A 25,133-nucleotide genomic window follows, 5' to 3' on the forward strand; every position below is an offset into this window, starting at 1 on the left:
AGGGTAAAACCACTAGATACATCTGAAAACCACCAGCTTATCAAGAACATGACTCTGTGTATTTCTGTGTTAAAATTCGTGGAAAGCCAGAGAGATACGAATAAAATAAATTCCTCCTGATCTAGGAAGGCAGGGATCCCTAAGTAAATGTTTACTCTGAATAGATGCTTTCCCAGGGCACTCAGTGGCCAGTGGTGCAGCTGTGCTGCCCTCTTTTGGTTCCACAGTAGGAGCATGATAAACAAAAATATTCTGTGACATGTTCCTTGGCACTCCCTCATTTTTGTTTCCGTTTTCAGTACATCAGAGTGGATGCAATGACTTACACACACACAGAGGATATTTACTGCAAAGGTGGAGGAAGCTAGAGGAAAAAAACCCTTATAAAAAAACCAAAGGAAATTGTTGGATGGAAGAAGTAAGACCTGTACACCAGCAAATTCTGAGGACAGGAATAAAGGAGAACTCCTTAGTACATTCCTGTAAGTCCATTTCTTCTGGAAATTTCTGAGAAAATCTTACAAATACCTTCCTTAGGGATGCCAACACCAGGCACAGGTACTGTGTGATGTCACTATTCTGTTTCATGTCTGTCATCTCTGCACAGCAACAAAAGTAATCCAGAAAACATCTTACCTGGGAGCGCAAAGATTATTTTTCTTACGCCATCAATATCCAGAGTTGCAAAAGTTGTTGGCAAGCTATGGAAAAGGAAAGTTATTTAATATCTACATTAGACTTTGACTTAACATTATTAAATCATTTAAAACATTTGGAAAAGAAAACAAAACAGAATATATCTTTCTCAGCAGTTCACTAGCACCTTCTGCTTATTCCACACTGGAGGTGTAATCCTCTCTTTGTAGTGACAGAACAATTAGTTTTTCTTGGTATTCAGCTATGAAGTTTTAAGTAGATGAGTTTGCTTCTGGAGAGGAAACATCTAAAAGGAGATGAACTAGTAATTGAAAACCTAATTCTAGCATTGTCTTCATGCTAGAAGCCAATCAATAAAGAAGTAATACTGAAATGATGCAATTACAGAGCTGTGTTTGTTTTTCATACAAGGGTCTCCAAATTTTTATAACATTAGTGACTCCAATTCTCTTACTCCAGTCTCTACAGCAGTAGTGACAATAGAACAGTATTTCTGACAGCAAATGCTAGCTAGTCTGCAGATGAACAAATTCAGATCCATGGCCAGAGCTGCAGCCAGGTAAGACCCAGGTCTATCAGTGAAGAGCTTTGTTTGCCTTTGAGAGCTGCTCCTGAGTCATCTTTAGCATGTCGTTATGAGGGCTATTACAGTTATACAAATAGAACAGTAATGTTGGCTCAAGAATGTGGCTGGTAAAGAAAAGGGACTCATCATGAAAATAGAATTCTACACACCTGTGTTAATAAAATCATTTTAAACATTAGAAATGATACCTTACAGGAGCAATAATTAGGCTGGATTCCTTGGCTTCATCTTGAGCTGACCACTTTCACCTGGTCAGCAGATGACAGTTGATGACCAGAATCAACTTTGGAGATTTGCCACACTTTGGTCATTACCAACTAGTTTTGTATGTGCTAAGACTGATTGATATCCTATTTTACCAGGGGAAGTTAACATTTGATGTTTCTGTTTCAAAATGTTTCTAACATGATGGGAACCAGATCGGTGGTCTGGTATCAGACCGCCAACTCTTATAACCAGTGCACAAACCAAGGTACAAAAAATCTAATTGCTAATTCATATTTACTAGAAACTCTGAATTCTCATATGAGATTTCAACACCATCATTGGTAAAGTCTTCCAGTACTTTCTTCTAGCAGGGCTGCTAGGCAAGACATAACTTTGCATGAGCTCAGCAACTTTCAGATCAAGTGGATGGATGGTAAATCCCAGGTCCTACTCTACATTCATGTAGCACATCAAAATATAGGCATACAACAAATTCTGACTTTGCTCTTGGAACTTACTTATGGGATTTTTTCCCAACTCACAAGTCATATCTAAGGTCTTTTATGACACAGTTAATAAAACCCAAGACACAGTATTGCACTACAGACAATGAAAATGAGAGTGCTTAGATTAAGAATTGATGACCAAATGTTTTGGTAGCAGTAAAAAATATCTTTCTTGTGGCATAAAATGAAAATGAATGTTTGGGGGAAAAAAGATTTCTTGAAGGTTTTTTAGCTAGTTATTAAAAGTTTATTGCTACAAGCCTACAGAGGGTTCGCTAGAAGAAAGAATTATGCTCGCTTTCAGATAAGCCAGAACTAGAATTTAGTATTTTGAATTCTCTAAATCGGGTTATCCATTCCTGTCAGCAGCAGAGGCTAGAGTGCAGATCCCAGTTCAGGGACTTCGCTACACCAATTGTAAGAGTATGACAGAAGCAGAGAGCAATTTCCATGCCTGGGCTACATCCACCACGGGAAGAAACGCTTCCAGCTCAGTCATTCCTGTTATGGAAGGGAGATGGTGGCAGTAGGAGCACAAGCACCAAGCCCACATGCAGTTCTTTACTGGATTGTATGCAAAGGCACTAAAAGTATTTATCTGTTTTCATAGCAAACACTCACTTTCAGTTCTGCTCCCTGGCAACAGTTATGGACTAGAGGGAATCATTTCTCAAAGCTGTGCTTGGTCTTGTGTTGCTGGACCATGCCAACCTAGCTTGCAAACAAACTGCACTCCAAAGCGAGTGAGGTAGAGCTGCAGACATCTTTTCACTACTGCACTGTGAAAGGAAACTATTTTCAATATATGTAGTTTTCATTTCCTCTATAAAGCAGACTCATTAACGAGCATTACTACGGCAAAGGAAAGCAATGCTGAAACAGTTTCCTGAGGTGAACTACACACATAAAGGATTGTGCTTACTTTAAAATTACTATCCTCAATATGCCAATTAGACAAAGCTTTGTAAATTAGCTGTCATTCCACCTCTCTCAAGGAACTGCTTGTTTGTAGGAAGATAATTTACACAAATTTTGAAGTGAAATAAGATACTCCTTAAGCAAACTAGCAGTTTAATTCCTTATATTTCTGGCTATCTCATAACAACATCAGTGTGAGTTCTGCGATCACACTGAAGACTGTGGCAATGTTTATACCATGCTGGTATACCACTAATCCCCAAACCTGATTTGCAACAGTTATCAGAGAAATATCTTTTACTGATAAAAAGTAATTTCTTTGTTCCAGTTAATTTCACCCATAAAGATGATAACTAATCTGAATAGCACTGATTTTGCTTATTTTTCCATATATATCTATTCTGTGGTTTTTAGTATATCTGAAAAACTGAAATCTACTGAAGCACTTCACTAGGATATTTGGCCCAATATAGCCTCCATTTAGGCTGCCTAAACAAAAAGATTTCTTACCCTGGTTTCATAAAAACTCTGCCAAAGTGAATCTGTGCGTGAAGATCAATATCCAGTACCTGTTTAAGATAGTCCTGTTTAAATTAAAAAAAAAAAAAATCAATTAAGTAACATCAAAGTGGCTTTACATCATCTAAGCATGCAAAGCAATTAATTAATATCAAGTGAAGATGAAAGACTTTCCATATCCTCAAAGGGCTACAGTTGAGTGGCGAATAGACTCATTTTAGATACCAAACCAGACTCCACAAGGACACAGTAACATATTTAGTTAAAAGTCACCTGCAACATCAGAATCTTAGAGGACCCCACAAATACCTAAAACATTTTCTATGTCAAAGATGGAAAAAAACCTTTATGGTTCAAAATTAAGACTTAAAATCATCAAGTTATTTAACTTTTGCCATGGAACCTATTTAGCAGTTGATTCAGAGATCTCCTAGTACTTTTGAAATCCGTACTTTACTGTACTGTAGAAATCATAGTTTTCCAGGATACTGTAATTTTCTGAGGACATGGTCTAATTCACAGTGGTTGTATTTAACATTCCTTAGAAAGGAAAAACTGTGGGTGACTTGTATGTGAGTTAAGTTAAATGATTTTGCATAAACACAATTGATCCAGTTATTAAAATGAAGTGAATTACTTATTTAGTCTTTATTGAAAATTGCTGTGCTTAAAGATGTAGTACCCTATCTGTTGTGTTTAGTGAGGTTAAAGACACAGACTGTAACAGTCATTTGTTTTCCCAGCTCTTTTTTTTTCCTGATGTCTGTGTGTTTAAATACTTGGAAAGCAGCAATTCATTTCAGCCGGGCATGAATTCTCAATTATTGATTGCATTAACCCCATTTTTATTTTCTATTTACTTTTTGGATGTTCACAGTTATTTGATTAGAACTCAGTAGAAACAGAGTAGAAAGCTCAGTATCAGAGGGCAGACCATAAGTGGAATATAGAGCCTATTGATTTTATGCTATTGTCTCAAATTCAGACCAGGGAGAAATCAGTCAGAAGGCATGAATGTCTGTAAGACCATTCAGCGGTCCAGTCACGTCCTAGTGTTCCTATCTCTGCACTATGTCACTACATTCCCAGTTTAAAGATTAGCACTTGTCCTTGGTTATTTTTCTAAAAATACTGAAAACAACTGGAGTAATTGAAAGTGGTTGGCACTGGTTTAACTAATTACCCATTTTCATGATGTATCCAATAATAACATTTCTACTAAAAAAAGTGACAAAAACTCATGTTTGCCATCTCCTAATGACCGTCTTTAGTATTTGTTAGTTATAAAAGGAGAGATGTTTCTTTTAGCTGCCAAACTCACAGATTCAGCCTGGGACCAAAAAGGAATCTGAGTTTTCCTTCACATAAGTCATGATTAATAAATGTCCTGAAGGTTCATCTCTGCCCCACTAGCATCTGTGTATCCCTATTTTCTTTGATGGTTTTGGCACAGGGATTACCAACAGGAATTCAATCAACAATTATGTTAATGATTCAAAAGGCAAATATATCAACTCACTAGGTCTCATATGTATTGCCTCTGTAGGACTATCAGGTGCAAAATGTGCTAAAACTATTTTTGTAACAGATAGAGCTTTGGCATATTCAGGAAACAGATGTGCTGAGTAAAAAAAAAGCTTTTTATATACTCAGGTTGCTTTTCCAAGTACTTTTAAAGTATCTTAATTCAATCTACATTTTACCTACTCTAAGAACAAAAAGAAGTCTGTTGCCTGCATGTGCTATTAACCAAGCACCTTCCTCATCAAAACTACACAAATCATTCCTTAAATAAAAACACATTTGTAAATCACATTAAGAATTAAAATCTCCTCTGTTGTACGATGTCTACTATAGTGCAGTAACAAGAACAAAGGGAACACGGATAGCATTGAAGACTATTTTCTTAATTAATTCACATATAACTGTTCCAAGAAAAGTAGGATCCCTTTTTAACAAACATTATTACAAAGGTAGTAGCTCTGATGACAGACTGGCTTGAAATTCTTACATATATTGTAGCAAGTCATACTTAAATTTAGCATACCTTTTCCCCCATAGATACACCTCCTGATGTAATGATCACATCAGCACGGCTGATACCCTCATTCAGTGCATTCAGTAAATCATCTGGGCTACAGAAAAGAACAGGCAATCAGATTAGTGGCATGGAACTATTATGAGTTGTAATGTAAATGAGTGTCTGTGTGCACACATATAGATGCATTTATACACGTGTCTTAGGAAAGAGATCCTGGCTCTAGAATAATACAAGATATTTTCCTTCTTAAGGCTCCACACTGTTCAACTGAAGTCAAGAACTGCAGTCTCATTCAGTGAACGCCACACTGTTTGGCACCTTTTTGTCTAAGAGCTTTGCAACAGGAACAGTGGGATACTTTAGATCAGGACTGAAGAGTCCCGATACAAGTGTCTAGGAGTATTCAATTGGCACAGTAGGTAGCAATACAAACGATGATTTAGATGAACTGACAGGGCTATATAAAGGGACCTGACACATGAAAATTACTGGCCACCAAGCAGCCTGCAGTACTACCTGTCTAGCTTACTTGATATGTACAAAAATGGGGGAAGGCTCCACTTCAAACTTCTACCAGCGAAACAGTGGGAGTAAGTCCTTTGTTTATCTTCTCTGGTAGAGGGCTGTGCAGCAAATCCAGCTGTACATTCACTTCATCTTGAAAAAGCACAATCCATCCTGCTCAGGAGTCTATTCACCTTCATGAAAAACAGTGTAAGGGGAGCTGTGATGTTCCTCCATACAAAGAGTATAACTATGAAGGTGAAGGATGTTGGTGTCCTAACTCTTTTCTTTCTATTTTAGATCTAAATGGGAAACTTTGAAGTGGGAATTAGATATCTAAGAGCAGTACTGATGCTAATACAGAGGTTCAAGGCACGCAGTGGAGAAACTCAGTAGTACAATTCACACAAGGCTAAAGGAATCCAAAGGAATTTCCATTATATTAAATGCATACTTTGCATTTAACATTTGTGAACGACCAGAAGTTGACCAATTGCTACAACCCCATGTAATGTTTCTTCAACAGTATGTTTTCACTTCAGTGATCCTGAAAATTTTTCATGAGAGGCTGTTCCTACTTAGAATGTAATTGAAAGAATGGGCAATAATGCTAGCAACTGTAGGAAGGACTTCACCTGCAATACAGCATCTCAGGTAAATGGCACACTACAATTACAAAATGCCATTATGGATTATCAAGGTTTTGCAGGCTGAAAATAGCATGTGGGCTATCCTTCTAGAACTTTGTCTATATTTCACTAAAAGTAGAACCACTGCAGTTGTTTTGGAGTTTGAGCTCAAAATAGTAAAACTAGAAACATTATGCAAGTCCTAATTGACCTTTCACAGGCAAGCAGAAATTGTATGTTTCAAAAGGTCTCAGAAAGAAAAATTCTTTCTTCTGAGCATCCTTTATTTGTCTGTAGTTTAGTGAAATATAAGCAGCAGTTAGCATGACAAGGTGCTCTGTGCACTACAGTTTATGTGACACAAGAATGACTGCACTTCCTCATTGAGAAGATATCTCAAGTGCATGCAACCCTGCACACTCCTCATCTTCTCACCAGAGAGCCCTCAGGTGTCCTCTACCCTGGTTATGCCTTACAGGCAGAAAGACTCAAGACCCTTTTTCCACTATGTCCAGTGACTGAAGCAGTATCCTCTTTGGCATGACACTGTGGTTATCCTGCAAACTGTTATTATTTGTGCTGGGTTACATCCACTCTTTAGGGTCATATTGCTTTGTAAGAGGCAGGCAACAAGCTACAGCAGAAAGAAGAGCAGATTGTTGGTGCTACAGACTGTTATCAATAAGATAGAAATATACACTACCCCTTTTTTAAAGAGAACAGTGGCTGCAAATATTGTGGCATGCCATCATGATTTTTGTTTAGGGTGCTGGGTATCTTGGATACTTTTAATGGCCTGTAATGAATGGCTAAACTCTGTTTTCTTTGGGAGAAAACATAAAACATACAGACTCAAGCAAAACCATCTCCCTTATTCTTTAGGAAACAAAGACACTTTATCAGCTGCCCCTTCTGAAATCTTAAGATTATTTTCTCCAAAATGCAGCACAAGTTATTGAAGGAAAGCAGAAAGAAGCAAGTCTGCTGTTGGCTACTGTCAGTATTTTCTTCAGAACCAAGTCTTTCATGTCGATTGTCTAAGTATTATCTGTATGTAATAAGATATTGTTTAAGAATATTATGGAGTTTGTAATAGGAAGTCTCTCAAGGTCTAAGTATTCCTTAATTCTTGCCAATGAGAGTGCAGATTGGAATGCAGCAAGGAATACATATTCATTGCACATACTAGCATTTCTTAAGCTCAACAGTCAGAGACTAATGCCACTATTACTAGCCTAAGACTACTTTCAGTACATTTTACTGAATGGTGATGGAGTTACTGGTGATGGGGTTGAGGACCTTATCTGGAGCTTGCCCCAGGCTGGCTCTTTCATTTTATCTTGTTAAATTATTTCGAAGTTATTCATAGCTGGCAAGACCACCTGTCTGTGGACATGTTAATTCTGGATTATGAAGTGTACTTGCTTTTCGTTGTGGTTTGAGAATAATAGAAGGAAAGTAAAAAGCAAACAAGTATATATTTAACTGTTGTTAAAGTTAAATAGAATGGAAGTGCTGCTACTTATATCCTGAACTTATCTATGTGTTTATATATTATAAAATCACTTAACAAAGAAAAAAAAAAGTTAAACTTCCCCCCTCACAAAATAAGCCCAAACTCAAACCATGTGAGGACCCCTATTCTCACCTTTCTTTATGAGGGTAGCATATCACTGGAGTAGTTCATCATTCAGTTTTTTATTATGTCACATAAAAAGTTGAATATTACTGGACTTTGTACATTTTTTAGCATTTCCAATAAATGAGCTGTATAATATACCCTTTTCTTTACTGTCTGTATAATGCAAGACATTTTAAAATTCTACCCCTAAAACTTTATCCAACTAATAGCACTGCATATCATTTTTAGATAGTTGCAAAATGCATTTAATTCTTCCCAAACAAAAGATGTGATAGAAATTTTGTTATAATAAACTGAATGATTATGTCAGTTTGATTTTTATTCTGAAGAAAGGAGACATTTACAGAATTCCCTCCCTTGTATTTGTTCTTTTTACCATTTTTGGCAGCCTCCTTTTTGTCACTCAGGCCTGCCTGACTTTATGAGGTACTTCAGGCTCATGAAGTACTGGTAGTTTCATGACTCTGCAACTAGCACTAAGCACTTCTTATAGGTGTCACCTGTTGTAATCTTCAATCAACATGGTAGCAAACATTTTCCTTTCCTTCAGTGGATTTAATGCAGACAGTTATTGCTCAAATTGCATATTAACACTAATTTGATATAATCAGATAACAAGATACTATTTGTTTCATTTGTTGTGCAACAGTCAGCAGCTTCTCCTTTGGATTGACATGGAAAGGGAATAAATAATTAAAACCAATAAAATTCTGAAAGAATAGACAAGATAACTTTGGCATCTGAGCATAACACAACATGATAGTTCTAAATGGCATGTGACAAATCACCATGAAGCTGAGAAATAACACTCAGTGTCTGAGCAGGTACAAATCAGAAGCTGTATTCTGAAGCCCTAGCCATTAGTAGGGGCAGGATACTGGATTAGCTAGACTAATGGTCTAATTTACCATGATAAATCCTTTAAAATGTCTTGTCAAAGTGCTATTCTTGGATTTTTTTCCTTCATGGACAGAACTGTAATAAGTGCTCAAATATAATGGTAAATACTTTAATCAATGTAAAGTAGATTTTGATGGGAAGTCTCATTTCCAGATGGGAAAACTATTCTGTTTCATTTGGTGATTTTCAAAGTCAGAGTGACACTGTGCACAAAAAGGAAGTGTGCTTTTCTAACATGCTGCAACTTTAAAAAAGTTATACTCTGTATGTTTCAGATCACATCTGAACATCTTCTGTAAATACCTCGAAGAAAATTTGTTCTATAAGGGCTGCATAGAGTTTATGAAACTATTCATATAGATAAATAAGGACAAATCCAAACTTTCTCTAAACATCTAGAGCAGATTGTGTCTGCAGAAATATTATGTGTACTGTACCTACCTTTTTTAAACTGCAGAAATAATAATTTGTATGAAGAGTGCATGTATTTTTAACTATATCTTTATATTCTCTGCTAATTTTGCTAGTTTGATAAACAGAGTATCTACTTTGCTATCACAATTTCCTGACCCTCTTTGTTCAGTTTCATGGAACAGAATGAGCATTACAATCTGGAAATTAGTTGGAAGGTAACTTGTATAATGGCAGCAGCATGCATCCAGTAAGCAGATGCATAACATTGCAGTTGACATGCCACTTGATTTCATTAATTTCAAGAGAGGATTTGCAGGATGGCAATATAGCAGAACAGGGACACCTTATGGATTCATAAAAAATTCTGATTATCAAAGCTAGTTTGTGGAAAACTTATGCAACATTTGATTACTGAGCCTTTGAACTGAAAACATACACAGGAAAGCTTAAGAGCTTGAACAAGAAAATAATGCAAGCGTCATTAAAATCTACATTAGCCATGTAGATTTTTTCCTTTTCACTCTCAAAAGAAATAGCTATGTTAGAGTCAAGATCAAAGAATCCTCTGTGTTTTAAGTGCCATTTTGAAGTACCCTAAATTACAGTGTAATTTTCTCTTTTAAACAGAAATCAACATCTGTTAATTCACTTTAGTTGATCCTATTGTTATGCTTCACTGTCATTAATTATAAATCTGTCAGCTTTTCCGGTGATACAACCCTTCACAGCAGAAGTTTGATACATGAAATTAAACTTCTCAGTTTTAAAATTTAATTTAGAAAACAAATAACAGCAAATGGCGTTCTGCATCACCTACTACTCTGGAATAAAATGAGTGATCCCTGTTAAAATTGAACTGCAACCTTTAATTAGGACTGACTTATCAAGCCATTGTCACAGTACAAAATCCATAGTTTGTTACTAATTTCCAGGACCATTTCCATCGTGTTCTTTGCCACAGTAGTATCATTCATTCAAATTAACCTCATTACCTGACAGTCATTTCCAGCCCCTGCTGTCCATTGTCATATACAGCTATTACTATTGGGTGGCTGATCAAACACTTGTGATTTTTGTATTTTCCTAATGCAGCCAGACTGGGTTTTTATATACACAGGTCTTCTGGAAACCCGTACTTGCAAAATTTGTGCATGCAAACCATCACAGTTAGCACCTTAAAACTGTGTGCTTTACAGATATATTGGACACGGATACAGAAAGATACACATGCACCGTAATGCACCAGATGCATGCAGAAGTGTCTATTGTGAGTTCAAAAGCTCAGAAGCAGACCTGGGTAACCTTTCTTGCCTACTGTTTTACTTTATTTGAAAGTATCTCAAGTATTTCAGTTACATGCTGAAAGATAGGATCCTTCACAGATTCAGAGATGCTACAGATTCCTGGACACACTCCAGTGAAAACTGAAGTGCTAGCAGTGATCCTACATCAATCACACTAAAGACCAAAGTAGACCAGCTGCTCCTCAAAACTACAGTAGTTAACTGTAAACTTCAAGAGGCTATGTGCCATCTGGAGGTGCCCTGAGTTTAGCACATTCTGGCCATGTCCCCACAAACTGAGAACACTGGTTTGTATTAGTTTTGCTTCTTATGAGATCTCTTTTCTGCTAAACAGGAGGCCCTAAAGAAGAAAAGGTTTAACTGAGGTACAAGGACCTGCCAGAAATTCCCCTTACATGCAAAGATTCCTTTCAAGCTTCTAGTTCGACATCAGAAAAAAACCCTCCACCTCTAAAAAACCAAGGAATTTACCAAAGAAAAACTTCCACCAAATAACCAAGAGACTGTACTTGTTGTACTCAAACAGAGATCTCATCATGCTCAATGACATTTCTTTTTGAGGAAAGATGGGATATGGATTTGATCTTTTATGATTAACTCTCATTTTTCTTCTTCTGCTCATCCAGTTGAGGTGAATAGATAAATGCAGCTAGGCATAAAGACAAAGTCTGTCACCCACTTCTCACCTCATGGCCAAGAGGAATATTTTACATATCAGTAATTTGCAGGATGCAGAATGGTGAATAGATGCCATAGGTTTAGCCAACTAAAATCCAACTTCTGTAGAATGTAATACTGAATGTAAATCGATGAATATATTTCAATAAATGTAATTCAATGAATGAATATTTGAATGTAATAGGAATTCCGTGTTTTGACTAGTATGGGTTCTGAATGAAGAACAAAATCAAATTTTGATGGTGTACGTAGTAACATATGGACACTCTCGTGAAACTGTATTTGTTTCAAAATTCTCAAGTGTATTTCATCACGTTCTCATAATGTTTCTTCCTTCTACCTTCTGTGGTATTTCCCTGGATCACTTTGAACAGATGCAATATGTTTTCCCTAGGAATATAGGTCAGCTTGTGAGGAAGGCTGGAATAATTACAGCAGCTTTTGGCTTGTTCAACATGACTGTGTAAGTTTTGTCTATTTGATAGCAACATAAAAGAGTCTGTCTTTGGTACTTTTTGCTGCTCCTTTAATTGTTGCTGCTGTAAATAAGAATGATATTTGCAGAGTATTCTTTTCTATGTTACATTTATGAACTCAGAGATTTTGCTTAGAGGTCTTCATTAGAGGTCTTCAACTCTTTTGCTGACGTTACCATGAGATCTGTCTAGTGCTTCAATGTTTTCTCTGTATCTGGATAACATCTTTTTCTCCATTGTTTCCATGAACTGTTTCAGAAGACTCCCACTCATATATATGCCAGAGTGACAAAAGACCAGGGAGATCAAAAAAAGAGATAGCCATGGGAATGCTACAGGAAAAAGTCTCACGCTGTAGAACCTAGGTTTTATGTACTATGGAGCACATTCCTACATGAAGGGTCCTGTATCACATTCTTGTCTGCTACTTGTGTATATTCATCTGCAAGCATTTGCTTTTGAACTGTAGTGAATTCTTCCATCAATGCTGAAAGAACAGGACCAAAGCTTTGATAACAGTCATCTTCATGTGCTATGCTGTCGTACTAACCCATGAGCACTTTATTCACTCTAAATCCAGGATAGTCTGTGTCTCCTCTAAATGTAAGAAGCAGCCTGAGAACTGCTGGTTTCTACTAATTAAAAAATTATCTCTGGCTATTTTACTGTCTGAGGACAATGAACCTTATCACTATACTTACCAGAAATCCATTAGTTTTTCCAATAAATTGGATGGGACTACACTGATAAAGATTTTTATTTTATCTTCCTTCTTACAAAGGAAGTAAATCAATATGGATTCATTGAAAAGTTTGCACTTTTGGAATGGAAAATATTCAACAGTTGTAGCTGAGTTGTAACAATATGACTGAAGATTACACCACACAGTACAATACTCAATGCCAAAGACATGTCAGTGCACTGCTGAGTCTGAAGGGTAACTGTGGTTCTCCAATTATTTCACTCATGAAATATGAGAATTGGCTTATACTGATGTCGTAGTTAGAGCAGCCAGGAGACTGAAATAACTGAAGTTAAAATAATATGATGAATGTAATTAGTGCCAGCCATTTATGTAAAGCAAATAGTATTGCTTTATGGCAAATTTATTGCCAAATCTGACATAAGGTAAAATGGTATTGTTACTATGTAATTTCTTACCTTTTCATTTTAATTTAGCCTCAACTGTAAGTAAGAGTAAATTTTAAATAAATTTGAAGTGAATTTTAAGAAAATTCATCCCCCCTGTAAACTGGTGTAACTGCTATTGGACTACAATATAGATGTCTCTATGACAGGTAGAAATGGAGTCCCTAAAAGCAATGCCTCAAAATGAAGGCTTTCTTTAGAAAGCTCTACCTTTTACACAACCATAACTTAACCACATGAAAAAATGTCTGTCTCCAGGAGAAAAATGACTTGGAAGCCACAGGTCAGAGACAATATACAAAGACCTTTTAAAATTCCCTGTCATCAGCTGTGTCCTAAAACAAACAGCTATTTTTTAGAAAATGTAACATGAAATAATGACATCGATTTTTGTTTATTGAGATATACAAGTTTCCCAAGAAGAGTAAACTACAGTATTAGAAATTAGTGAAGAGAAGGAACTGAGAAACTTAGCCCGTTTGAGACCAGCAACTCAACTGGCCACAATAGCCCCATGCAGTGCTACAGGCTTCCAGAGAGGCTGGAAAGTGCCCCAGCAGAAAAGGACCTGGGAGTGCTGGTCAACAGCCGGCTGAACATGAGCCAGCAGTGTGCCCAGATGGACAAGAAGGCCAATGGCATCCTGGCCTGTATCAGCAATAGTGTGGCCAGCAGGACCAGGGCAGTGATTGTCTGAGGCCATGCCTCGAGTCCTGTGTTCAGTTCTGGGCCCCTCACTACAAGAAGGACATTGAGGTGCTGGTGTGTGTCCAGAAAAGGGCAATGGAGCTGGTGAAGGGACTGGGGCACAGGCCCTATGAGGAGCAGCTGAGGAAGCTCCAGTTCTTTAGCCTGAAGAGAAAGAGGCTCAGGGGAGCCCTATCACTCTCTACAACTACCTGAAAGGAGGTTGTAGCCAGGTGGGGATCGGTCTCTTCTCCCAGGCAACCAGTAACAGGACAAGAGGACACTGTCTTAAGCTGCACCAGGGGAGGTTCAGGTTGGACATTAGGAAGAAATTCTTCACAGAAAGGAAGATTAGATATTGGAATGGGCTGCCCAGGGAGCTGGTGGAGTCACTGTCCCTGGACATGTTTAAGGAAAGACTGGATGTTGCACTTAGTGCCAAGGTCTAGTTGACATGATGATGTTCCGTGATAGGTTGGATGATCCCAGAGGTCTTTTCCAACCTAATTGATTCTGTGATTCTGTAATTTTTTGACAGCTGTTAATCAATGGAAGGAAATTTCATTTGTCTGTACAATACTGGACTCTATTCCTTAAAGTACAAAGATGTTTTTAATGTAAGAAAATGCCCATTGCATCTTTTCATGCTTTGGGAGCTGAAGCATTTTCTTATTGCTCATGCTTTGGGTAGCAAGGCTTATTTTAGGGGCTGTTTTTGATTGATGCTTGCCCTAGCACTGCTTAGAAGAGCCAGAAGGCTCACTTAATGTTTCAGGCTGCTACCAATGATGTGTGAATTGACTTGCATGAGAAATTTCAAGTTGGTCACCTGCTGGTAAATTCCAGCTTCTAAGCAATTTCAGATAACGCAGACAGTCTATATCATGTTATTCACATTAATCTAAAATGTTTTAAAGACTACAGGTTCTCGTAAATTAATTGCAATTAAATTTTTTGGGATGTGTAGAGTATAGCAAAAGATTCTAGTGGGTTGATCTCTGGTCAATTTCATGAGGAAAACCTAGATTTATTTAACACCTGGCTTCAGTGTGAACAACCAGTTGTTAAACAAGAACCAGTTTTTTGAGAGCTAAGGATATGGCAGATGGATTCAGTAACGAGAACAGAAACTTGTTTTCACAGCATGCAAAGTGAACGTTAAGCTATAAGCCAGTCTTCCAACCTTGTTATAAAAATAGGTCCACTTACCCCAGTGAGGATCCTCATGTGTAAATTTTCAGGCACTAGCCTTCTATAGGATTTTAATTATTTTTCTACCTATTTTTAATTCCTACAAGAATGAAACTGTAGAAACTATTTTTTTCTGTTTATTAATGGAGGAAATAACAGGTGGTTTACTTTCCCTCTGTTATCACTCCTGCCCCTTTGGCCTGTCTGTGTTAGAGGGCAAGTTCTGTAAATTAATCTATATTATTAACCATCTCCCTAAATAAGATGTGTTATATAATTGTACATGTATTTTGGAAAAAATGCATAGTAGATAGTTTAGAGATTTCATGAATATTCCAGTTAGCCTGCTTTAGAGACGATCAGCATAGTAGTGGAAAACCAAGTCTGAGTATCATAGAATCGCAAAATATCCTGAGTTGGAAGGGACCCACAAGGATCGTCAAAGTCCAACTCTTGCTATGACTGAAGAGTCATAACAGTGACTTCCCTGGAGTTGTACTCCACTACTACCTTTAAACATCTTTTTTCCTAATTTGCTCTATTTTTAGAAGGGAAAAGTCTTGGTGGATAAAGATGTTTGCTGCTACTGACGAGTAATGTAAACATTCTTGATACTAACAGAATTTAAAATTTTTCAATATCATGGAGCCATGTAAGTCTACAGTGCACTGGTGCATAAGAACTTAACTGACAAGGCAGTGTTACTTAATGGACAGAATAAAACACCATTTGCTTCTGTATGGCAACCACTGGTAGAATCCATGCTCCAAGCTCTGCACTGACAGACACCCAGTTGAGCCTGTCTGTGAGCATGCATGTGCCTCAACGTCCCAAGTGTTTTAAAAACAGTGCTCACCAATCTGGTAGGCCTGTCTCCGCAGTGTTCTGGAAGCTCTGTGTCCCTTCTTCTTTAAAAACATCTGGCTTCCTGAGGGTAAAGGAAGCAGAAGGGGTATAATAAAGAGCCAGGGAAGGAGAGAATCTCCTGGGGTCAAAGGGAAGCTCTGTGCCCAGCTGTGTCCCCCTTGGTGGCTCTGAATATTCAAAATCCACCATGGGAAATGCTTCCTCTTTGCAAGACCAGCCAATGGGAGAGAAAGGGATTGCATGGGAACATATTTCTATTACAGTTTGGACAGGCTTCTCATAAGGATTGAAAAGTGAAGTTAAGGAAGGATTTAGGCTCAAATGGGCATGCCAACAATGCATAGTTCATTTTTCCTTGCAGAGTCTATGGAGAAATTTCTTTACTCTTTACTTCCAAACAACACAAAATGAAGTGTTAAACAACTTGACATTTTGGAAGGAGGATCACAGGTAATGGGAAAATATTTGGAGATGGGTCCCACTGAAACATTTTTACTCACACTTTTAGCTTCTTATTCAGGAAATAGGTCTCAAGGCATAATAACTGTCACCTTCTTGACTACAAGGGGGAAAGAGCTATTTATCGTAATTTTATAACTCCATAGTCAATAAAGATGCCACTTCATTCATGAGAAGCTTCATACCCAGCAACCCTTTTGCAAGAGGCAGGATCAGAAAAAATGTCCAAAACTGAGAAAATTACTCCTATCATGACCTTATGTTAAACAATTAATGTTTTGCTATGAATTCCCATTTTATGAAGGCAGCATTACCTTTTACATATCTTTCCTCCAAGTCAGTTTTACTGTGAAAAACTATTTTTAGATAGTGCACTTTGTAACAGAAATATAAAATTAATAGAAATCTATGGTTTTATATTCTTAAATGTATGACAGTTATATGTAACATGTAAAAAATCTTCATTTGACATGAAGATATATAGACATACTTTTTTTAAAAAACTAAAATACAATATTAAAGCTTGAAATGGACCATGTCATGAATCATCATCGTGCAACTCTTGAATCCGTTTTTCTTATCAGCTGTCTGGACTGTTAACAACAAAGTCAACATTCCTCCCCAGTTCCCAGCCTAGACTCAGCTGTTCCTGCACAGAGCAGCTTCAGTCTGGCATTTCAAAGATCACTTCTGGGCACACACACAGGTCCTGTCTGATTGGAGAATGAGAGGATAACACTAGGTCAATGCCCCTGCACTATTGTTATACTGTTACACGTGCACAGGGTCACTGCTAACGTGAAATCTAAAATCTTCTTTTATCAAGTTGTAAATCCCTGCCAAGCTTCTTCTCATATGTCATCACAGAAAGCGTCTGTGACATCAGATGCATACTAATGTTGCTTCAAAGTCATGGAAAAACATTAAAACTATTCAGGTTATAAGTTTAGATATCTATTTCTTTCTGACAGGTTTCCCAAGACAGGCATTTCCTAAAATGGCTTCAGTCCCTCATTTGTTCCTCTATTCATTGCCAGAGAAAAAAGGCAATCTTTATTTCTCAAAATAGGGTCACTGTGTCAGGAAGTGACACAGAAAAGATTTTCAAGTTTCATAAATAATCCCACCTTCTGGTTTACTCATTAACTACTACTTATCACCTTTTTCCAGCTCTGTTGAGTTATTTCTGCTGGCACTGGTCTTCTGAGTCTGTGCTTCTACATATTGTCCATTACTATAACATGAAAATTAACTTAATTTTCTGAAATAAGACTTAAGAGATTACTCGCAACCAGGGGAATTAATTTTCATTTTTTTAATGACTTTTATTTAGGATAGCCTGAGAACCTTCCTGAACTTGCTTCTATTTGAACTGTAAATATATGTCCAATCTCACTTTGAAATGAGTATCTGTTAAAGCATTTGATACAGTTTCCTAATTACTATTCTTGTTAAAATCATTCTTTACTTACAGTCTGAATTAGTCTAACTTGAATATATAGGCATTGTTGCTGAAATAGAAACTTTATTCAGTTTATTCTCCATGTGGCTCAGTATTATTGGAATGTAATCAAGTCATCTTGTAAGAATATCTTGTTGAACTAAACCGCCTGAGTTCTAATACTTTGGAGTACACAGTCCATCTTTCAAGCATGTAAGAAATTCAGTGGTTCTTGTCTGGGGAATACACAGGTAAGGTCAAAAACAACCTTCTAATTCTATAGGAGACAGCTCTTTATATATATGATAGAATTTGTATTTCAATGATTCTCAAATCTTTTCCTAAATCTTTACTTCTCAGGACATAATCCTCCATCCTGTAAATTTTACTTACATTCTTCAGTCCTATATATATGAATTCATACTTGGCTGTATTAACAATATACTTAAACCAGTTTTCTAAGTGATTCCTGTCACTGACACAGTGACCCATCTTCAATGTTCATCACTTCTATGATTGTTCTGTATCTACTGCCTTTATTAGTTTTAGTTATTTTCTTCTAGGGTATTAATAGTAAAATTTCAATCCTCAGAAATTTCTCAGTGACGTGGGAACCCAAATTCCTATATATACTCTAGGTATTAAGAAAGTCATTTAAGTGAATGGTATTTTGGCCTCTAGAAGCTCTCTTGAAAACAGAATTTATGAGGAGAACTTATGTCTTCAAGTATATTTAAAATAGTTAACATATGCCTCTAAAATAGGCCACAGTAAGTTTTCTTTCCCTCCAATGAACAGATTCCCTTTGTTTTCAAAGACAGGATTTTCATAGTATTCTGTCCTCTTCACTATTTGCTGTTTAGCGTCATATTCTACTACTGGGCTGTAATTCTATAAATACTAATTCAGGAAGAAGTCCATGCTTGTGTTGAAGACAATTAGGAAAATGACACAGTGTTGTGCATTAGCTTTGCAACTGCCGCTTCTACAACATGAAATTTTATAACCTGTCACACTATGTAGCTTCCTACTAGTACAGAAGATTCCCTGGGACTTTCACTGCCCCGTTTTGCAAGTTCTTTTTTCACCTCTGTTTTGGCTCAGATGTTTCTTTGTGTTTTCGGAATATGTGCATTAGATGAGACGACTTGTCAATAAGACAACTTACTTGAAGTTTTCCCTAATGATTACCAAGAGTTGTTGTGACAGATATTAAACATTCCGCTTGAAAAGGAGAATATTCTTGACAGGGCACAATAAAGGAGATGACCTCCACGTCTGAATCACCTGCAAACCATTACCCTGTGTCCCTGTGTTCATTAGTCTATGATCATACTTTATAACACCATCATTCTGCGAGCAGATCTAGAGCTGAAGTCACTTTAGCAAAAACTAATGTTGTGAGATTTAATTTAAGGCCTTTACTCTAACAAGCGTTTTCTTGCAGTCATTTTTAAAATGATACTACTACTACTACTTTTGTTCACAGTATATTTGATTGTACCCAAGCTGGGCACTAAACTGGTGCAGGGAGAGGCAAGGATTCTGTGTCTGAATTCTGCCCGTAACTCATATTCTAACTCATATGATGATATATGTCAGGCTGATATTGCACGAGAAATTCTGGTGTTGGAGCAGTTTCTCTGCTTTTCTCCCTCCACTCCAGATGTTCCATCATTATTATAATACTGGTAATTACACGCAACCCACACAAGTACAAAAGATTTAAACCTTTTCTTTGGACGGTAAACATAAAATTCAAGCAGACTAAACCCTTGAATAAGACCTCAGTATCCCTTCCAAAATACGAAGGGACTCTTTCAAAGCCTTTATTTTAGAGATATTACAGACTAATGCTGTCACAATAGCAAGGGTGATGTTGAACTGGTGTACCTGTCATTTAGAAGCTCTTTGTCACACAATATGTCAAAAAGAGGAGGTATATAAATAAAGACTAAACACTTCTAATGTAGAAAAGTTCTCATAGGCTTTTAGGATTTATCTCATATGATTTAGTAACTATTTGCATAAATTTTTAAAGCAAGTGAGCCGATAATATGAATTTCCTAAATTTTTCTCCTAAGGAGAGAGAGATTCTTTCTCTCTTCACTGTGAAATCACAGGCTCATAAATGAAAATGCAGCTGGAAGCAGCTAATGTTATACATGTCTCTGAGAAAAATGATAACGGAATTAGAAAATAGGGAGATGAACACAGAGAAGTGGGAAATGCACTCATGTAAACAAAGGTAAAAAGAGAGGAAATTGAATTCATTACATATGCAATCAAAATTCTTTAGCAAGTTTAATAAGAGAGTCTCTCATAGAAGAAAAGCCGTCAAAATGGAAGATGACTTTCTAGAATAGAGGCCCAGAGCAGATTTTGCTAGGGCTAAACTATACACTTTAAACAAACAGTGTGTAAAAAGAACAACACAAATGAAATAATCAGACACAAAAATATCCTGATAATTAGACTTCTACAGATCAGATCAAAGCCTTGTTTTTATCAATGGATTTAAAAAACCCCAAATAATTTCATAGACTATAAGCAAAGGAAACTAAATTAAAAGCCTTTTTAACTTGGTCTTGTTATTAGAAGGCAACACTCAAAAGTACATTGGAATATGAATTTTAACTGGCCAGTTGTTTTTTTAATTTTTTAGCAAGTATTCTGAGATTCAGACAAAAATGTAAGACACAACAGTAAGAAGAACAGCAGAATGGTTCTTCCTTTTCTTGGTTTTGCATTTGTTTCTTGTGTTTGGAGTAGTTCTAGAAATGGATATATCTTCCATTTCTACTCAGGGATGTGTGCTTTTCAAACAGCTTGGTTTTACTTGCTAAGAACACAAGAGAGAGAATCTTGGCTTCTAGCCAGATGTAATTTCATGTATTGCATTTCCAGGTCTGTTCTTTTGTCCTACTGATTTCTTCTAGGATTTCAACTCTAAACTTTATCTATGTGTTTTGGAATTGGTGTTTTTAATTTTTGAATGTTGAGTCATATATACAATTTATGAGAACAGAAGCAAACAGTGACAGAAACCATTAAAATGCTCCCAAAAGAAATAAAATATTGGTTTCAAATGAAAATACACCTGAAGGCTAGGTGACATTCGAATGGTCAGTGCAAAATGTAACTTCACATATGATTAATATGCAAAAGTATTTTTAAAATGTTTCTAACAACTCTTCAGAAACCCACAGACATTCTGTGTGCTTCCCTATCCTTTCAGATTCCCTCTTGGAATGTGTTTACATGTATCACAATCCTGGGCTTTGAAGCAGCTGGAAAAGCTATTTTTCTGCCTAACCACCTCTGAGTGATTCATATGCTGAAATGACATATAAGAATACTGACTTCTAAGTTTGTCTTTGCAAATATTACTCTAAAACAATTTTCATGCTTGAATATTAGATCTGCAAATATGAACAGGATTCATAAAAAAAAAGAAATAGGAAAAAACCACTCTAAATCTAAAGTATGGGAAAGAAGAAATACATTACCAGGATACATTTAAAAAAAGAAACTACAAGTTTTTAATTTTTCCTTTGGAAAACTATGTTTGACAGTATCTTTACTGCACCTGTAGGTATTGCAGGCATTGCAGGCATATAAAATCTTTCTATTTTTCAATTTCTGGACACATTTTATACATACAAAATGCACATATACATGAGTACACACAAACACACATAATCTATGGTTTAACTTCAGTAAACCATAAAACAGACACTGAAGGCTTGTTCATCTTTCCTACAAACATGTTAACTAAAGTGTCAAAACTTTACCCTTTGTAACATCTCTCTGTAAGTCTATTGCATTTGTTCAAGTGCCATGGTACTCCATCAAATCAGTCATGTTAGTGCAAAAGATCAATACTGAAATATCCATATGGGCAATGTTCTGTTAAGTAGCTTTATTATGTAATGAAATAACGCCATACTTCTTACCAAACTAATTTACAGAATCAGATCTTCCTTTCAACTGAAACAGAACTGCAGATGCATTTAGCTGTAAATATATGGATTGGGCATGTGAGTGTGGAAGAACTTTTAAGCAGAAGACTTTTAAGACTAAATCCTGGTATCAGGTGCAGAAGACTTTTGGCTAGGTCAACAGTACTGAATTATTCTTTCAAAACTTACTGCAAAGTACAGAAGCACTCTACAATTGGAGGCTCATTATTTCTATTCCATGAGCTAAAGTAACTACCTCTGGAGAAGTGACTCTGGAAGCATAAAACTAAAAAAACCATGAAACCAAAAGTTTAAAAAGAACTCTTACTACCTTTGCCAATGTAATACTATCTCAAGACTCAGAGATCATCTTAATAGTGAGGATTCAAAAGCATCAACTTCTTTCATAACTGAAAGAAAAGCTGCAGACTTTGACTGATATATATGATTGCTGTCTGGTTTCCAGCTAGCATCTGACAAGTAAAAAAGGGTCACAAAACATATTTGTAAAAAACAGAAAAGTAAAAAATTTCTCTTGGGCCTTAAATTTCACTACAAGAAAGACATTCTAAAGCTGGTGAACGGTCTGGAGCACAACTCCTATGAGAAGCAGCTGAGGGAGCTGGGGTTATTTAGCCTGGAGAAAAGGAGGCTCAGGGGAGCTTTACTGCTCTCTACAACTACCTGAAAGGAGGCTGTGGCCAGGTGGGGGGTGGTCTCTTCTCTAAGTAACTTGCGACAGGATGAGAGGAAGTGGCCTCAAGTTGCACCAGGGGAGGCTTAGATTGGATATTAGAAAAATGTCTTCATCAAAAGGATTATCAAGCATTGGGACAGGGTGCCCAGGGAAGTGATGGAATTTCCATCCCTGGAGGTATTTAAAGATGTACAGATGTGGCACTTTGGGATATGGTTTAGTGGTGGACTTGGCAGTGCTGGGTTGGACTTGACGACCTGAAAGGTCTTTTCTAACCTAAATGATTCAATGATTCTAAAATTTACTGAGAGCTTTCAAGATTATTTATCTTCACAGACGCTCCATGCCTAGGAGGTCATAGAAAAAATTTCTGCAGGCAATGGAGTACCTAGCCACAGTTTTGCACAACGACCTTAAGTTAAAATCTCCATTTGACAGTGTTGACTTTATAGCAAAGTTGAGACTATCCTTATTTGATTACGACAAGGCCATAAAGAACAAACAAGTTCACACTCTTATTGTTCCAGAGGGGACTACCAGGGAAAGCATCTTTTCCATTGGAATAACACATTATTAATGACAGTATGTAAGTTGTCATTGATGATAATATTCGTAACAGTAGCTGTTACTTTTGGTCCTGCAGGTGGTAAAAAGTTCCACCTAGAGTATTTTGCTGACAGGAGCTGAGAGCCTTTTCGTGTTTGTTTTTTTTTTTTTTCCTCAGCTATGCAAATCTAGAATCCATATATAATAGTTTTATTTGAAAACTTCACTACCTCTGTTTTAAAGTTTAAAATGGTCCTTATAATATAGAAAACACTCTAGAGATCCAGGACATTTAGATACCATTCCTGGAAAGAGCAGTCTCACAAGTTTAGACTCTGTATGAAATTCCCACCTGAAACTGGAAGCATTCATGGGCAGGAGGTTTTTGATATTTATTGCTCTTTGGAACAGCAATGATATTCTGCTAGGCCAGAAAAGCAAAAATGATGCCTGGATATAGTGAGAGTATCCAGAAGGGTTTGCTTTCCCTAAGATCACAACAACAGTTGCCAGTTGCTGTTTATCACATTCCTGTATGAATACCTCAAACACACTTGTATTTCCTGCAGCCACCAGACAGGTTAGTTAAACTACTGTAAAACCATGCAGTGGTTGGCTCATTCATATACTTTCTGTCAAACTAGTGATGTTTTGGATTGAATACTGCACTATGAAAGACTGGTTTTGAAATGACCTGCTCCCTTGCAGTAACCTTGTCTTCCTGGTTGGGACTTTGTCATCAACCACTGGTGAAATGTGGGTGTGAAATTCAATATCTCCCTTCTTTTTTTTTTTTTCATTTTTAACTACCCAGAAGGACAACCTGAAAAACTCCCTATCAGACCAAGTCTGTCAGTTGGTTTGACACCCAAATTGAGAAACAAGAAAGCCTGTTCAAAGCCTCTAGGGCTAAGAGATTGAGGAAATATGTTATGCCGAGAAACTCAAGTCATGGATGGCAGGCACTGCAGAGTCTTGCAAAGGACTAAAAACTGAACACTTCAATCACTTATCCTAGAGCTCTCAAGACAGGACTTCACTACCACTGGGAAACAAGGAGCAATCACTGTCAGATGAATAGAAAGACTGATCAGTAGGGTGCTACTCTGTGGCTATCAAAGTAAAGAGACCAGTAACTTTTTTTTTTTTAAAAAAGCTCCTGTTAAATTCTTCCATGTATTTCTGGAAATGAGCAACATGCAGCAGTGGGGCCTTCTCGAAAACACAGGTACTCAGAATCTGACAAAATTTTATACTCTAAGTTAATTTTGGCATGGAAAATAAACTCGGAGAGAAACTTTCCTTCTCCGTTTATTGGATCAGAAAAAAAAGCATAGCTGCTGTAGAATCGTCTCGTCTTATGTGTATTAAGTACAGTGCTTGGAATGATACTGCAGCAATAAATTCGATTTGCAGCTGTAATAGATATCTGTGTCAACAAACAGAAGGCAAAACAAAATAAACAACATTAAATAAAAACTTCTTCAAATGATTTGTCTTAATATTAGAAAAGACTTACTTATTTCTCTAACAAAAAGGGTGAAATACCTTCTCCAAGATGTGCCCTGTCACACCACTGTGACACTAGCAATGAGTGACATTTTCTCTGGTATTCCTTTTTTCCATGGATGCCATAAAGTGCATCGCATGAATATGAAGTGACATCTTTACTAACATGTGGTACTTACTTATCACCCACAATTCCCAAGTTGATTGTTGGATAGCCATGTTCTTGGATTGTAGCTAGGAGAGTTGAACGGTTACTGTCCCGAATCTTTCCTGGTAAGAGGTCATCTTCAGGATTCAGTAGCTATAAAACCAGAAACAGACTTAGTCAATCTCCTTGGAATACTGTGCTTTTACACAAGTGAGAATTTTCTTTTTCAGACTGGACAGGATATTTTTAGACACATATCATAAAATGTATGTATAAAGTGATTTAGTGAATTTAAATTAATAATAATTAATATGTAAAGTACTTGTTTAGCCCAATCATCCATGTTGTTTCTTTCCTTCCTATCGGTTCATGTCTGCAAAACCTTCTTTCTTGTTATGAATACCTGGCTTCTAATCTCAGACATTAGCAATCAAAACAAAACAAAACAAATTTCCAAGTTATTGCTTCTCTTTAAATAGTTTTAAAGGAACCTCAC

At 36.8% G+C, this 25,133-nt stretch overlaps 1 protein-coding gene across 12 annotated transcripts in view; it reads right to left on the reverse strand.

Annotated features, from left to right (window-relative positions):
• GPHN (gephyrin) overlaps nucleotides 1–25,133 on the reverse strand; it is a 291,964-nt gene that overhangs the window by 5,214 nt on the left and 261,617 nt on the right. For 7 of the 12 annotated variants that reach the window (XM_032689727.1, XM_032689728.1, XM_032689726.1 and 4 more), the window contains 4 exons: nucleotides 24,669–24,790; nucleotides 5,441–5,528; nucleotides 3,385–3,458; nucleotides 637–701 (listed from right to left, as the gene is read on the reverse strand). In XM_032689727.1, the coding sequence (XP_032545618.1) occupies nucleotides 637–701; nucleotides 3,385–3,458; nucleotides 5,441–5,528; nucleotides 24,669–24,790 (349 nt within the window). Of the gene's footprint in view, nucleotides 1–636; nucleotides 702–3,384; nucleotides 3,459–5,440; nucleotides 5,529–15,864; nucleotides 15,937–24,668; nucleotides 24,791–25,133 lie in introns of all 12 variants that reach the window. The other 5 variants (XM_032689720.1, XM_032689717.1, XM_032689719.1 and 2 more) reach the window with 1 other exon arrangement.

This window comes from Chiroxiphia lanceolata, chromosome 6, assembly GCF_009829145.1.
Source record: "Chiroxiphia lanceolata isolate bChiLan1 chromosome 6, bChiLan1.pri, whole genome shotgun sequence".
NCBI lineage: Eukaryota > Metazoa > Chordata > Aves > Passeriformes > Pipridae > Chiroxiphia > Chiroxiphia lanceolata.